We start from the raw sequence: 15,654 nt of genomic DNA on the forward strand, positions 1-15,654 counted from the left end.
TCTGCAGTGAGTGGCCAAAGAGCAACTCTATAACTGAGAGAACAATTGTCAAAGTTTAGCCAGACCCTCCAACCATATGCCAAGATTCTAAAATGGCTTTGCCCTGTTGACAATGGCTTGAAAAAGTCTTGGGGTTTAAATGGATTTGAAACTACCTGAGCTAGGGAAGATTAAATATCAACAGCAACCTGCAAAAAGGAAAACAAAAAAAATGTTATCTAGAATTCACAGGGAAATAGATGTTCCAAATGCCAGGAATTCATTTACTCAGCATGTGTCCAATGTAAATGGCACAGTACAGGTTACCCTCTTCTCATCCTACAAGCTTTGGGAAAACAATATTTTTTAGGATCTAAGGAGGCATCTCTTCATCTTCTGCTAATGCTTATTATCTCATTTCTAAACCTAAGTGCTGCTCCAGACTGGACGATGCCCATTTTAATCCTATTCCCATACTTGAGTTTTCGTATTTTATCTGAGATTAAATCTGTCCAGGCAGTAAGCACGCTTGTTTCACCAATGCCCCCAAAATCTCCTACCTTCTCCAACTTGGATAAGAAATGCTAAATGTATCTTCCAAAGGTTTCTAAGGTATTTTATACATAAAAATTAAAGCTTCTGGTACTCTCACTCTATATATGTACAGTTGGGGTTTTGTTCATTTGTTTTTGGGTTTTTTTTGGTCATTCATCCTGAGATTCTGATTCTTTAGGAATCCGTGTAAATTTGCCACTTGTTTTCATAAACATTGAATGATATTACTCATAATGTTTGTTGTGGTCTTTGTTAATCCGCATATTGAGTTATTTAAGGCATCCTATTATCTACTGCTGGTTTTATTTTAAAGTAAAAGATATAATTAATTAATTAATTAATTAATTAATTAATAAAGTAAAAGATGTGCCAGGTAGAGATTTTTAAAGAGAACAGCCTGGGATAGAATACTATGCAAATATGGGTTAATTTAGTCCACTCATTAGGATGATGATAACAAAAGCTAAAGTGAATGAATTTTATTAATGTGTCAGGCACTCTTCAAATGCCTTAACTCAATATTCTTCAAAAAAAAAAAAAAAAAACATCCAGGACAGGTAGATAACTGGTCTCATCTTGTTATAGGATGTGGTGCCAAAGCTAACGGAACATGGTCAGGTCCCATAGCAAGAAAATGTTGGAATTCATGCATAATCAGATTCCAAAATCTAGGACTGTAAACATTATGCTATAGATAAGTGGAGTCCAGCATTCCAGTGTCCCTTGCTTAAATACAAAATGGGGATAAAATGTTAGTGACTCAACCAAATTAAAATAAGTTTTTGATATTTGGGGGTTCCTGGCTAGCTCAGTTGGTGGAGCATGCGACTTTGGGTCTTGGGGTTGTGGGTTTGAGCCACATCATCTCTACATTAAATGTAGAGATTACTTAAAAAAATAAAATCTTTAAAAAAAATAAAACAAGTTTTCTAAATTTTCAGTTTTGAAGCTTGGGTCTATAGAATTTGGGATTATTTTTCTTTAGAAAAATGTGCACATCCAGAATCACTTCTCTCCTTCTGTCACACACTGCAGGTCATCTGGGCCTCCTTTAATCCAGAGGTTCAAAATCCCCATTTCCTGGTGGAGCAACAGGTGTATTTCAATGACAATATTGTTGCCTCCTCCAAAATGAATGACGAAAGCACCGGGAATTGAATTTGCCTCTTCAGGGATGCAGGTGCAGGGCCAGCCTGCGGGTTATCTCAGACCACAGATCCCAGACTGTCGGCCTCTCCGAAAGCCTCTGGCCTCCCTGCCTAGAGGCTGCCCGCTACTTGGGACCACGAAGTCCACTGCGGCAGCAGCAGCAGCAGAGAGGAGAGGCAGCCGATACACAGCCCCAACAGCCCTAGGTGACAACAAAGAAGAATCTGCAGCCGAACCACCAGGGCCTCCGCATCCAAAGGTTCACGCTGCGAAGGCACATTTACGTACAACCTGGATGGGGCTGCCCTCCAACCTTCCAGCTCCTTCCCAGAGAGAGAACAGGGACTGTGAGCCTCTGTAAAAACAAACGTGCTTTCTCCTCTGCCCAACTTGTTTACACTTGCTTACACTTCCGATTACTCAACTTTTGGGAAATTCCACTTGATGGAATTTTATTATCATTGCAGCAAATCTCTGCATAATTCTTTTCTGGGTAGGCTCCTAGCTTTCTGTGTGTAGACTCAAGGAGATGGAAAGATTGCTGACACGCTGGCCTCTCCCAGGCGACTTCTAAAGTGGACCAGCAAATTGTGAGGGACAGCCTGCCCTTGAGAGACCTACATGGGTCAAGGGGCATGGCCGGTTACAAAACAGCCCCAGGCTTCACCCAGGGATCGCTAGATATGAAGCTATGCAAAGATAACCACTCCTTAATGGTCATAAAAGTCACATAGATCTACTGCCAAAGTGCAGGGACAATGCCTGCCTTGCCTGCCTGTGTACCCACGGCCTGACACAGCACAGACACTTACCAAATGTCAAAGATACGCGCAGTAGAAGAAATAAAGCACACGAATCTTTTTCGAACCATGCTCTTGGCAGCTAGGCACCCCAGTTCAGGTATCAAGAGCGTTTTCTATTTCTTCATGAAAATATTCAAAGGAAAAACTATACTGCACATTAAATGTGCTATATGATTAAGACATTTGCTTAAAAATTTTCAATAAAAATATTTGATGATCACGTAATCTTGACTGACATATCTGGAGAAAATACAAATACTATTTGGTAGCATTACCAAAAGTAGTAATTGACTTATAAAAGTAGTAAAGTTGACGTCTATGTAAGTGAAAATGAACCTGAAGGGCTGCATTTTATGATACAGGATAACAAATTTACTCACTGTTCACAAGAACCATACCGACCTCTTTCCCCAAAGCCTCGATATGTAAACAGATATGCAATGTATAACTGCAAACATACAAAGCATCTATTGGTTTCATTGCCATTGTTCGGCATATTATTTTTGCCCTCAGCAACGATTTATCAAAAATAATTGATATTTTCATGGTAGTTTACGATTTAAAAAAATGCTTTCAAAAGCATTTATTAATTTTACCTTTCAAAATTGTCCTGTGGAGTAACTAGAGAAGATATTACAATCACTCTTCATTGTAACAGTCCCTTCTTAATGACAAGGAAATTAAGGATTCAGCAGAAAGGAACTATCTCCAAATCTCAATACCAGGAAGTAACAAAACTAAGGCGGGCACACGGGCATAGCAAGCATGCTCCATGCACTAAAGGGACTCGTAAGGAGATCTCTAAAGGAAACTCCTGCTCTCTCTGAAACAGGTCGCTGCCAACCCCTTGACCTCATATATTAGCTAAGTATTTAAATGTCAGTTCAGATAAAGGGGCAATAATGGGCCAACCCTAGATAGCATCCTGCCTCAACCGGCCAGGCTGTTAAGCAAATTATTACAAACCTCATCATTCAGGAATCACGCCTGATAAGAATACAAATAAGGGAAAAAAAAAAAGAATATAAATAAGGAATTAAAAAACAGTCATAGAGAAAGCAGGAAATAGCAGGGAAGAAAATAATAAGTCAGTAACTTACTAGAACACTCAAAGCCGTGTGACTAGAAGCCTCCAGTGACAGAAAGACGCACGCTCCGGTCAAGACACCTTCCTCCCCAACCACCGCCTGCACCCCTATGTTGCCGGGCCAGCTGCTCTGGCCAGAGTAGGGCCATTACCAACCACAGACGTGCCTGGAGATGACACCTGGTCTAACGTGGCACAACCACACCTAAGCCCCTGATCCTCAGTCACACTCAGCTTTAGGCCACCAGCCCAGATGTGCGTCCAACAACACAGGCCATATACACCTGGGGGAGGCCGGGCAAACAGCTGCTAGTCCCTACGTATCGCTCGTTATCGAGTACCCCAGCATATTTTGTACAGTCCCCCTCTTGAATGCCGCATGCTGCTCACATATGCATCATAAAGTTAGGCAACAGAGGTGAGAAGATCAAAGCGGTAAGTTCACCTTCGCGTCTTGAGTGTTTCAAAATCAGTTTCCAAAGTGAAGAGTTACTAGATCCTATTTCTCTGGGTCAATTAGCATCATTTACCACTGCTTAGCTTACCCTTTGGCTTCTATTATAAATAACCAAATGCATGCATGCCAACACCTATCCACGTACATATGTAGGATACGTAGGACAATGAAAACCAAGCACTAAGATGGTCTCTTTTATTCACAAACATATCATCACCTCATATTTGGATAATTTTAATTAAAGCCAATCATTAAGTCAGATTTGCTTTTGAAAACACAGTTTTTTCTTTTTTTTTTTTTAAAGAAGTTGAATCCATATTTATTCGCTAGCACTGTTAAATGTGGAAACACAGTTTTAGAACTTCAAAATGCAAACCAAAATAATTAAAGGAAACTCCAGTAAGTTGGACTTATTCGGGACTGAGGCAAAGAGAATAAAATAATGAAAATAATAAAATCCATGTTTTAAAGTGCAGCTTCATTTCAAAAATTATGAACCACTGATCTGCAAGGCACCCAATCAGCCAGGTGCAGAGTACCTCTCCCCCCACTCCGTCCCCTACCCTCTTCCACTTAGAGACTAAAGGCTTAGGCCTCCATGTCTTCCTACTGTTCCCGCTAAGCGGTCCAGAGCTGGGAACCATCTAATGCAACTGTCTTTTCCTCACCATATACTTTCTTCCCCCTCAAAGGAGTGTAAATACACATATGGCTGCACCCTGCTTTGCTTTTGCTTCTCCTGCCTCATTTAATTCTATCTTGAGCAAGCACATTGTACTTGGTTGTCTTTCCAGAACCCATCCCCATGTCTGTTGATAACCTATGGTTTGATGCCAGGGGCCCCACCCCGTCCTCGTGACTTGAGTGGGGATCTAGAGCCGAACCCAGAATCCTAGCAAACTACACCACTCAGTGTACTTCCTTCCTTCCTTCACCTCAGGCGGAGCCTTTGACTTACTGAATCTAATCAGAGTGAACCTCAGTGCCTTCGCAGGTGCAACCGCCACCTAAAGTACATATTTTCATACTAGACTTGAACCGAGAAGCTGGTGGTATGGGAGCTGCCAAAGCTATCATGCCTCTGTATGGAATGAAGCGCCCCAGAGTGCCCTGCGGGGAAGTGGAGGAAGCAGAAAGAGATGATATTCCAAAGGAATGACGTGAACACTTTAAGTTTCACTTGAATCATTAGTCAGGAGAAAAAAATAAATTCCTCTTTTGTTGTAACCAGCCTGAGTTGCATTCTCTGCCAACATGCAACCAAAAAATTGCCTCATTGCTACCTCTATGTATATATTCCACAGTGAATTTTGGCTCTACTACTGACTCACACTGTCACCTGAGGCAAGTTACTACTTAGCCTCTTGAGTCCTCCATGGGCAAAGCAGAGAGGATTCCAATCTTTAGGAATTACTGGGAGGATTTCAATTCCTGTGGAGCACTGAGCCTAAGGCCTGGCAAGCCGTCGGCCCTCAGATCACGGCAGCTCCTATTGTTTTTGCAAGTGCTCTTCTCCAACACGCGAGAGAATGAGTGAGCCTAATTACTGCCGACAGGAACAAAAGTAGAAGTAGCACAAAGGGAAAGCTCTAGATTTCGTAGTAAAATTAGAAAACATAACAAGTCAAGTTCTTCAGACTCTAAAGCTCTTTAAGATGATGGAAGTACCTTCCAGAGTTCCTCTCCGTCACTAAGCTCCCCGCCAGCACTGATCCATCTACGGCCAAACCTCCTCCTTTAAACACCAGTGCCTCGTAGAAGCAAACATGAGAATCACTGATTTGTAGTTTATTTACGAGTCCAGCAACTACGTATTTTGTATTTCACACAACACAGGTTAAGAGACGTTTCATTTCCAGCCAAACGTGCAGAGAATTCTGTTGTGTGTTGCCCCAAACTCCCGCTCCCGATACCGTAATACGACCAACTCTTATGGGTTAACATTAATTTATATTTCTTGTTTTCCATTAGTCTCTGCCATAACCACGTCATTATGCCAGTATTTTCTGAATCACCAGCGAATGGCAAAAACAAATACGGCAGTCGTGATTTAATCAGAGACTTCACTGTTAAAACAGCCAGCCAAAGTAGACACGTTTAGAATAGTAAATGGATAACAAAACACACTTACAGGCTCATTAATAAGAAGGCAATTAGGTCTTCTGGGAAAATTCATTTTCTAAAAGAATGCTAAAGCAAGCTATAAAATGTGAGTAAAATTGTGTTTTGACATGAATACCATACACTGTCTATTACATCATAATTTTTCTCTTGAGAAAACTGACAAGAATCTGTTCTTAAATATGAGCACAAAAGATAGTAAAAAGAACACCAATGATATTTAACGCAGTCTAGCTAACTCCCATTCATTAAATTTGACTGTCCTATAAATGAGCTCCTTATTACCCAGATCTTTATAGTACGCTTAGAAGAAAAAGAGAAATATAAAACAAGAAACTGCTCCTACTATTACTATCAGAGGGAGCATCGTTTCCTGTATCAACATATCAGTATGCTAGATAAAAACTACGGGCATATATCAGGTTTGGCTCCTCGATAATCTCTTTACCTTTAAATCTGCTCACACAACACGTTCACAGCCAAAACTACTTAGCCTGATTTTTACTCCCTTATGAAAATACTTCTTTCAAAATCGTCGAAGTATTTTATTTAAGAAGTCACCAATACTGTTGTCTGGGGTGTTAGATTATAATTAAGTAAAGACTGATCAGAAATATAATTCCGGGGAAATTTGTTTCGTCCTGTAATTAATCCCTTCACAATACTCTCACAATTCTACAGTAAAGTGCCTGTGACCAATCTTTTCCAGCTGAGCCGTCTTTGCCCTGAAGCGGTGCTTCTCAAAACTGCACGCTCAAGCAAATCACCTGGGGATTTTATTAAAATGCAGATTCTGCACCAGTAGTTCTGAGAAGAGCTCTGACAGGTGACCACAACATCTTCACAAGGTCCCAAGACCGATGCTGCTGGTCCACGGACCACAATTTGAGCAGCAAAATCCTAGGGCGCCTTGGAGCCGATGAACCCAATGACCATGAAGAGTCCGACATCAAGGCCTGGGCGGGCTGGAGGGCTCTTCCTCTTCCCGCTTGAGTCTGCTGAACGACCTAAGGCGAATCACATCCAGGAGATGGGCCATGGGAAGCAGCTGCTGGGCCACCCCACCACCCAGTGAGCATCAGGGGAATTTCTGGAGCTGGTCAGCTGCCGCTCTGGACAGGGTTTGGAGAACCGGCCTGCGAGCAGCTGCTTTGGGAGGCAGGCCGCACTGGGAAGGGCTTATATAAATAGGCAGCAATCTGGAGGAAGATTTAGTATCTTCACACTAGAAGTACGGTACAATATATTATACACTCTTTCGTTCATTTATCCATTTCATCTGTGAAACAGGCAAAGTAATTATTTGCAATACTCTTTCCAAAATGTAAGTACAGGAGTTTGATTCCGTCTGTGGGTGTCCTTAGCTTCCTTCTCACCCAAACCCGTGGACAACGAAGCTCTATCACGGTTAGGATGTGTGTGTGGGTGTGTGTCTCCAAGATACGCACTTAGATCTTTCAGCTTTCCCAACAAAATAGATAAGAACTCACCTAGACACCCTTTTATGCGGCTTTATTTCTAGCTGCGCTCCTCTTATGACTGACCTGTAGAAAAATGCAGCCAACACCGCCCAGCTCATCACTTTTATTAACAGAACTCTGCAAACACGTAAGGTGGGAACGTGGATTACTTCATTCAAGACTACTTAATGTGCTCCTAAAACAATTGTAAGTGACAAAATAGGCCACTCGTAATTTTTATGGATTATCAACACACAACCGAGAAAGCCAAAAACTCCACGCAGAGTTAAGTGATGAAATGGCAACGTTCCACAGGATCGATGCGGTCTTACACACCCGCCACCCACCCGGCGTGTTCCCAGGACCTCAACACCCTGCAAAACCTCACAAAACTGGGCTGAATTACGTACCTTCAGTTTTCATTACGAAAATATTAACTACAAAACAATTACCGTAAGAAAACTTCACGAAAATCAACATCCCTCTCTCAACAGAATCTTCACGGAACTGAGGAAAACTTGCACCTGGGATGAACCTTCTTTAAACGCATTGTTCATAAAAACACGTTTCTCCGAAGATAGAGTTTAGAGTGTATAAACTACCTCCACAGTTCTCACCAAAATCAAACATCCAAACATATTTTTTCCATTTTCCCAAGCATAGTTGTATGCAACTTATGTCACTTATTTCAAAATAACAAGCAATATGGTCCTCAAATGTGTTCCATCCCCATTTACAAAAAAAGGAACTTAAAGTCTCGCTTCCATTCAGAGATACCTAAGCACAAACACCCCGTGACATTAAAATACCATTTCAGGGATTTACAACTTTATCTCTGGCTTCCATTGAAATTAACATTAGCCTGACGGACAGACGTACTCACTTAATAGGTTAGCAAGTACCAGTTTAAGACACAGCGAACCGGGGAGACCCCACCGCTTGGCACTATGACAAACAAGCATGAGTTTGAGTGAAGAAACAAGTCATGTTCAATAGCAATTATAACCTTTTTAGGCAAAGAGAAACACCATTTGATAAAAGAACACAAAACAAATACAGCTGATCAAAGGATAGAGTCTGAGAGGCATCCACGGAGGGAAATTCTTGCATCCACAGAATGAGAAATGAATGCGTCTGGACGGAGGCAAAGGCTGGCTCCAATAAACAACTCAAAAATAAGGCGCTTTTCTCCCCTCTTTGGAAAATTAAATCAAAGATCAAACGCACAGCACGCACGCACGCACACACACACACACACGCAGAATCCTAGGGTTCTTTGTTTTGTCTTCAGAGCAAGCTGGAAACTCTCCTGGTGCTCCGTGCCCTGGTCTGCAGCTCTCCCCAGCCCGCGGGGTGAGGAGCGAGCGGAGGCAGGGACAGCGCGGGGCGCACGGGGGCAGCCTCGCCAGCCTCTGGCCGCCAGGCACACTGGACATGGGCCCCGACGCCGCCTCCAGGGACCGAGTCCCGGGCTTCAGGGGGCCCAGGAGGCAACGCACGGATCGCCTGTGGGGGGGTCCCCTCCCAGGGATCAAATGCGTTTTCAAGGCCACAAAAATGTGTAGAAGGATGAGCTGTGACAGGGCAACCGGCGCCCGCTCTGGGCCGCAGCCGAATCCCATTTCCAGCCCCTGAGGACGCGTCCAGCCCCGAGGACACGGGCGCGGACAGAGGGGCTGCCCCCTGGGCTGGGGGCTCTGCGGTCACCGGGTGCAGCGGGGGGGAGGGCCGAGGGGGGACCCGCTGTCCAGCTGGCACTAGTGGACACAGGGAGTGTGAGCAGCACACAGGCCAGCGCCCAGCAGCAGCCCAACCTGCCTCCTCCGGGAGGCCCGGGCCAAGGGACGCCTTGCGTCCAGGAAAACCAGCAGAGCCGGGGCGGGGGGTGGTGGTGAGACAGGGAGGGGACACCGGGCCTGGGAGTGTCCAGGCCCCGGCCGGCCGGCGCCACAATCCATAGTTTCAACTGACCGAGGGCCCGAGCGGTGCAGGTCAGCCGAGGCCGGAGAAGGAGCGGAGGCCTCCCCCGGAGGCAGGAAGCACGAGGGGGACGGACTGGACCGCAGGGACCGCGGGGACGCCGGGCGGCCTTGTTCACAGGCACGGCCCGACCCGGGCCCAGGGCAGCACGGGCTCACAGAGCCACCGTCCCCACCGTCGTCATGCCCACGCCCCGCGGCCCGCCCTGGGCACTGAGGGCACCGCCCCGACACGACAGTGTCCTCCCCTGGCTGCTGGCGAGGCCCGCCACGCCACCCCGCCCGGCAGACCGGCCACGCGCCTCTTCTCCCCTCACGGGACCAAGGTCGCGGGTGCCGGCCCCGCCACGCGCACGTCCCCGCAGCCACCCGCAGGAGGCCAGCGGAGCAGAGCCAAACACCTCGTCAGGGGTCACTTGTCTCCCCGCGCTGCCCACGTCCCCGCACGGCCAGTCTAGGCCTCCGCTCACCACCACGATGGTGACGGTCGGGGAAAGACACCCCCAAACGCCCAACGGCTGCCGCGACAGGCGGGCGTGGGGTGAGCGAGGGAGCCCACAGTCGGGGCCGCCTTAATGCAGGGCGACCGCAGCCGGACAGTGCGGGGCTTTACCGCCCACAGGGCCCAGGGCCCCTCACGTGGATCATCCCACACGCTCCTCATAACACCAGGTGGAAAGGTGTAGACGGGGATTAGTATTGCTCCCACTGTACAGATGACAAAGCCGAGTCCCAAGTTCCTTCTCTGTGACTGGTCTGTCAGTCACCTGAGTCCCCGCACAGAAAACCATCTTGCGCTGTCGCATCAAAAGATAATAGCCGCACAACCCCGTGAGTGCCGGTGCATCTTTGTGCATCTGTGCCTCAGTTTCCCCAGATATGATAGTACTGGAATCGTTTTAAGCGAAAGATGAAGCTGAAATAACACAGGCTGATATTTATAGGCTGTTCTGGTTTTAAGGAGGCTCACCATGCAGCATTTTACACTTTAATTCCAAAACCTAAGGAAAAAGTCACAATGATAAAAATACTCTTAAATTTGTGGTTTAAACAAAGCATTTAAACCCCGGGTGGGGCCCGGGTGGCTCAGTGGTTAAGTGCCTGCCTTCGGCCCAGGCCGTGACCCTGGGGTCCCGGGATCGAGTCCCACATCGGGCTCCCCGCAGGGAGCCTGCTTCTCCCTCTGCCTGTGTCTCTGCCTCTCTTTCTCTGCATCTCTCATGAATAAATGAATAAAATCTTAAAAAAAACAATAAAAATAAAAAATAAACAAAGCATACTGATGAGTATATGACACATCCAAGAATCTTTAGTGTTTCAAAACTTGCTTTTGAAGTGTACTACATTAGAAACCACATGATAATATCTAAAAGTGGTAAACTGGCCTTAATGGATATGATTTAAGAGGATATTTAAAAATTCCAAACATATATTTGTTTTGGTCTTTGAGACCATTATATTGAAATTTCTCAAAACAAAAGTTCATTATTTAAAGTAGAATCCAGAAAAAAAAAAAGAGCAAGAAAGAATCCAACTCCAACCTCTCTATATATTTGCAATCAATCTGACTGCCCTGAAATCTGATGACAGTAGGATACTGAATGGTTTAGGATAATCAGAACGTGACAATGTTCACAAAACTTTCAATGTGTGGAGAAAAGCAGATTCACAAATCTGACTTTAAACGAGGGGGGAATAAAAAGCCTTTCTATCTGGGCATATATGTAAATCCTGAATGGCAAAATTTACCTGATATGGTCCTGCAAGAATGGCATTTATGAGGACTGCACATCCCCTACCTCTAACATAACATAATGTGAAATGTTTTGCTTTGTCACTAAAGCAAAGCCCGGCACGTTTGCTTAAATTACTTAGAGACCTGCGTGTCCAAGCACCCGGCCGTTCATTAGAGATACCTAAACTCCAGGGATCAGAAAAGCCCATCTGCACATTCTGTTGGAGGAAATCTAAGATTCACTAAAGGGTAAATAACATTCGAAACAAGAAATACGAAAGTTTCTCTACTACTGAAAATACAGCCATCAGCTGCTGCGACACAGAGAGCGGCAACCCTGGAAGACAGGAACGGCTCAGCTCGCAACCGGTAGAAGCCAAAGTTTCAATCAGCAAACTACACACCGGGTGGAGCGGAGGCTTGCAGCGCTGGCAACACACACTGTCCGGAAACCAACAGCACCCTAACGTGCCCACATCTAAGCACTTAGAGCAGCACGGCATGTAAGGACTTAGAGAAGCAGGGCACCTAAGCTCTTAGGGTAGCACCACATCTAAGAACTTAGAGCAGCACCGCATTTAAGGACGTGGAGCAGCACAGCACCTATGCACTTGGAGCATTGCATCTAAGGACTTAGAGCAGCACAGCACCTAAGCACTTAGAGCATCACAGCACCTAAGCACTAAGAGCAGCACCGCATCTAAGGACTTAGAGCAGCATGGCACCTAAGGAGTTAGAGCAGCACCACATTTAAGGACTTAGAGAAGCAGGGCACCTAAGCTCTTAGAGTAGCACATCTAAGGACTTAGAGCAGCACGGCACCTATGCACTTAGAGCAGCACAGCACCTAAGCACTAAGAGCAGCATGGCACCTAGGGAATTAGAGCAGCACCGCATCTAGGGACATGGAGCAGCACCGCATTTAAGGACTTAGAGTAGCAGGGCACCTAAGCTCTTAGAGTAGCACCACATCTAAGAACTTAGAGCAGCACCGCATTTAAGGACGTGGAGCAGCACAGCACCTATGCACTTAGAGCAGCACAGCATCTAAGGACTTAGAGCACCGCATCTAAGGACCTGGAGCAGCGCGGCACCTAAGCACTTGCAGCCACGGATCTACCGCCTTAGAGCAGCGCGGGTGCAGCTCTGGGCGGCCGGCAGGGCCGAGAGGACGCGGCGCCGCAGCTCAGGGCATCGGAACCCGCGCCCCCGCCACGGCGCACGCCTGTGGCTCTGCACGCGCACTCCGGGCGGCCGGGGCACCGCGCCTGCAGCCGCCCGAGCCCTGGGTGCGGGGCCGCGGCGCGGGACGGGCTGCCGGGAAAGCGAGCCCGATCCCATCACCGCGAGCGGACTTTGCTCCGGGCACCGGGGCGGCCGCCACCTCGCCGCCCTGCCGGGGTCGTCCGCGCCCCGCGGCGCCTCCCCCCGCACCGCCCCCGCCGGGCAGCAGGCGCGCTCGCCGGCCGCGCTGGGCCGGGAAAGTTGTGGGGACCCGCGGGGGGCGCCCGGGAGCCCGGAGCCCGCCGCCCCGCGTCCACCTGGTGAAACTTCAGCGCCCCGGGGGGTGGGGGGCGCAAGGTGCGCGGCCCGCGGCTCCGCCGAGAAGCCCACGCGCCCACCTGCCGGCCCCGGGGTGGCCTCTCCCGCAGCCCCCGTCGCCCGGACCCGCTGCCCGGGGCGGCTCGGCGTGGGCGCTCGCGGCCCTCGGTCACGACGCGGTGCACGCGGGGCAGACGGCGCCGCCGCCCGCGCGGGCGGAGGAGAGAGGCCGGGCCGGGGGGAGGGGAGGAGGGGGACGGGGAAGTAGGCACACAATGGTCCCGGGAGGTTATTCCCGGGCCAAAAAGCACCTGGCACAGCGCGCCGGGGTCAGCCGCTTCCAGTCTCCACGTTTCTGACAATGGCTTCCCGGGGAAAAGAAGAAAAAAAAAAAAGAAAAAAAGAAAAAATCCCCGCCCCCCCGCCCGCCCTGCACGGTCCTGGGGCGGCCGGCCAGCAGCGGCGCGGCGAGCGGAGCGGCGGTCCCCGCAGTCCCAAGTACTTTCCCTTCCGTCTCCCCCAGCGCCGCGCGGGGGCCCCCGATGCCCGGGAGCGCAGGGTCCCCCCCCCCCCGCCCCGGCCGCCCGGACGGACAAAGGGTCGCGGAGGTGGAAGCGCCCCGCGCCCCGCCCCGCCCGCGCCAACTCTGGGGCGCGTCTGTGCCCCGCGCGCGCCCCTCCCCGCGCCCTCCCCGCGCCCCCCGCGCGCCCCCCCGCGCGCTCCGGGCCGGGCCCCCGGCGCCCTCCCCGCGCCCCCCGCGCGCCTCACCTGCCGAGAACTGGCCGCGGGCCGACCCCAGGGGGGACCAGGGCGCCGCGAGCGAGAGCGCCGCGAGGACGGGCAGCGCCGCCGCCGCATCCATGTCGACTTTGGGAGAAGTTTGAAGCCGCTCGGCCAGGCGCGGCGGGGCCCCGGGGAGCCCTCCGCCCGCCGCCCGCCGCCCGTCGGTGCCGGTGCCGGTGCCGGTGCCGATGCCGGAGCCCGCCGCCCGCCCGACTAGCCCCGGGGCGCCCGCGTCGCCGGCCGGCCGCGGCGGCAGCTCTCCATGCTCGGCGGAGGCGGCTCCCGGGAGCCAGGAGTTACTTTGCTCGGGGAGGGACGGGGGCGGAGCCGGGGGTGACGTCGGCCCGCGGGCCCCGGGAGCTCGGGAGGAATGCGGGCGGGCGCGGCGCCGGCCTCCCCCTCCCGCCTCGCCCCTGCGCCCCCCGCGCGCCCCCCCCCCGCGCGCCCCCCCGCGCCCCCGCCGCCGCCTTTGTTCCCCGCGGCTCGCGGCGGCCCCGCTCCGCGAATCCGGGCGCCGCACGCGGGGCCCGGGGAGCCGAGGGGCCGGACCTCCGAGGCCGAGCGCGGACAAAGCCCGGCGCCCGCGCGGCGGCCTGGCCTCGGGTCCCCGCGCCCCGCAGCCGCAGCCGCAGCCGCAGCCCCCGCGCCCCCGGGGGCGCCTCTCGGCTCCTCGGCCACCCGCGGGGCCGGGACACCCACCCCGGAGGCCGCCCGTGGGTCCCCATCCCGGAGAAATAAAACTTGGGCCGGAATAAACGTCGCGCAACTTTGCAGGGGGCGCCGCGGGCGCGTCTCCCCCTCCGCTCCCCTCCCCTCCCCTCTCCACCCCCCGCCGCCCGAGGTCTGACCCCCCCCGCGCCGCCTCTTCCCGCAGGGGCGACCCCTCGCCCCTCTCCCCTCCCCCCCCGTTAGGCTCCTCGCTCGCCGGCGCACAGGTGGGCTCCCGTGGGAAAGCGGCCGAGCCCCGCGGCTAAGACCCGGTTAGAGACCTCAGATCCAGGGCTCTAACGCAAGGACTTGGCGCCGACGCTGAAAACGGCAACCGAGGATCTGAACCGGAGGAAAAAACGATGCTATATTATGACAGGAAAGTATGTTACAGTTTGCTAGCTCCTCGGCAGCTTGAAGTGGTTCCACCATATGCCACATTCACTCGCTTCCGTAAAAAAAAAAAAAAAAAAAAAGAGACGGGTTGGTGCGCATCATATTCATTTTTTTTTTTTTTTTTGGAAACTGCCCAATAAAATAGACGTGGTCACAACTGAATAAATACTTTTTATTGAGGATTAACGTCGTCTTTGCAGTGGCTGGAACGACAGAACCATCTATGGATGGACATCTGTCAGGTACTCAGATGCCTTTATTTAGCCGTTGTAAACAAGACCATGTGAAATTCAATCGGACATTCATATAAATGTGTTTACCGAGCCATATATTCCTCCTTTGTACAAATTAAATATATGCTGTTCATGACCAAGTTATGATAGAACTTGAGACAAATAGACAAATTAAATATATACTGTTCATGACCAAGTTTATGATAGAACTTGAGATAGATGATAGATAGATGATAGATAGATAGACACATAAAATCAGGAAGAAAAAGACTTTTTAAAAATTTTGCTAACAGTAGAAGCTTCATTAAACAGAATTTGGAGTCTTCTGGCTGGCTCATTAGTGCACTGACTAGCCCAACGCTTGTCAATCCAATTCAGCACAATAAAAGTCATTTTTCCTTAGGGTGCAGGGTAAAATTTTTTTTTCGACTCACTGACCTATAACTGGTCAGACATCACTGTTCCTATTTCTTTGAGGAATATTCCTAAATCCTAAATCACAAAAAACAAACAAACAAACAAACAAACAAACTGAAAGGCACACTTTTTTTTGGGGGGGGGGGTGTTAGAACTTTGTAAAAAAATTTTAGCAGGAATATGCCTCAGGAAAAACAAACAAAAACCTACCATCCATATACTAATTCACCTGTTCTTCTATTCTTGAAAG

General features: G+C 49.8%; 1 protein-coding gene across 7 annotated transcripts in view; it reads right to left on the reverse strand.

Annotated features, from left to right (window-relative positions):
- PTPRK (protein tyrosine phosphatase receptor type K) overlaps positions 1 to 13,935 on the reverse strand; it is a 548,248-nt gene extending 534,313 nt beyond the window's left edge. For 3 of the 7 annotated variants that reach the window (XM_049115387.1, XM_049115385.1, XM_035699507.2), the window contains exon 1: positions 13,636 to 13,804. In XM_049115387.1, the coding sequence (XP_048971344.1) occupies positions 13,636 to 13,729 (94 nt within the window). In that variant the 5' untranslated portion in view covers positions 13,730 to 13,804. Of the gene's footprint in view, positions 1 to 13,635 lie in introns of all 7 variants that reach the window. The other 4 variants (XM_035699505.2, XM_025422992.3, XM_025422993.3 and 1 more) reach the window with 4 other exon arrangements.
- Positions 13,936 to 15,654: the final 1,719 nt, after the last annotated feature.

The sequence above is a fragment of the Canis lupus genome, chromosome 1 (assembly GCF_003254725.2).
Source record: "Canis lupus dingo isolate Sandy chromosome 1, ASM325472v2, whole genome shotgun sequence".
NCBI lineage: Eukaryota > Metazoa > Chordata > Mammalia > Carnivora > Canidae > Canis > Canis lupus.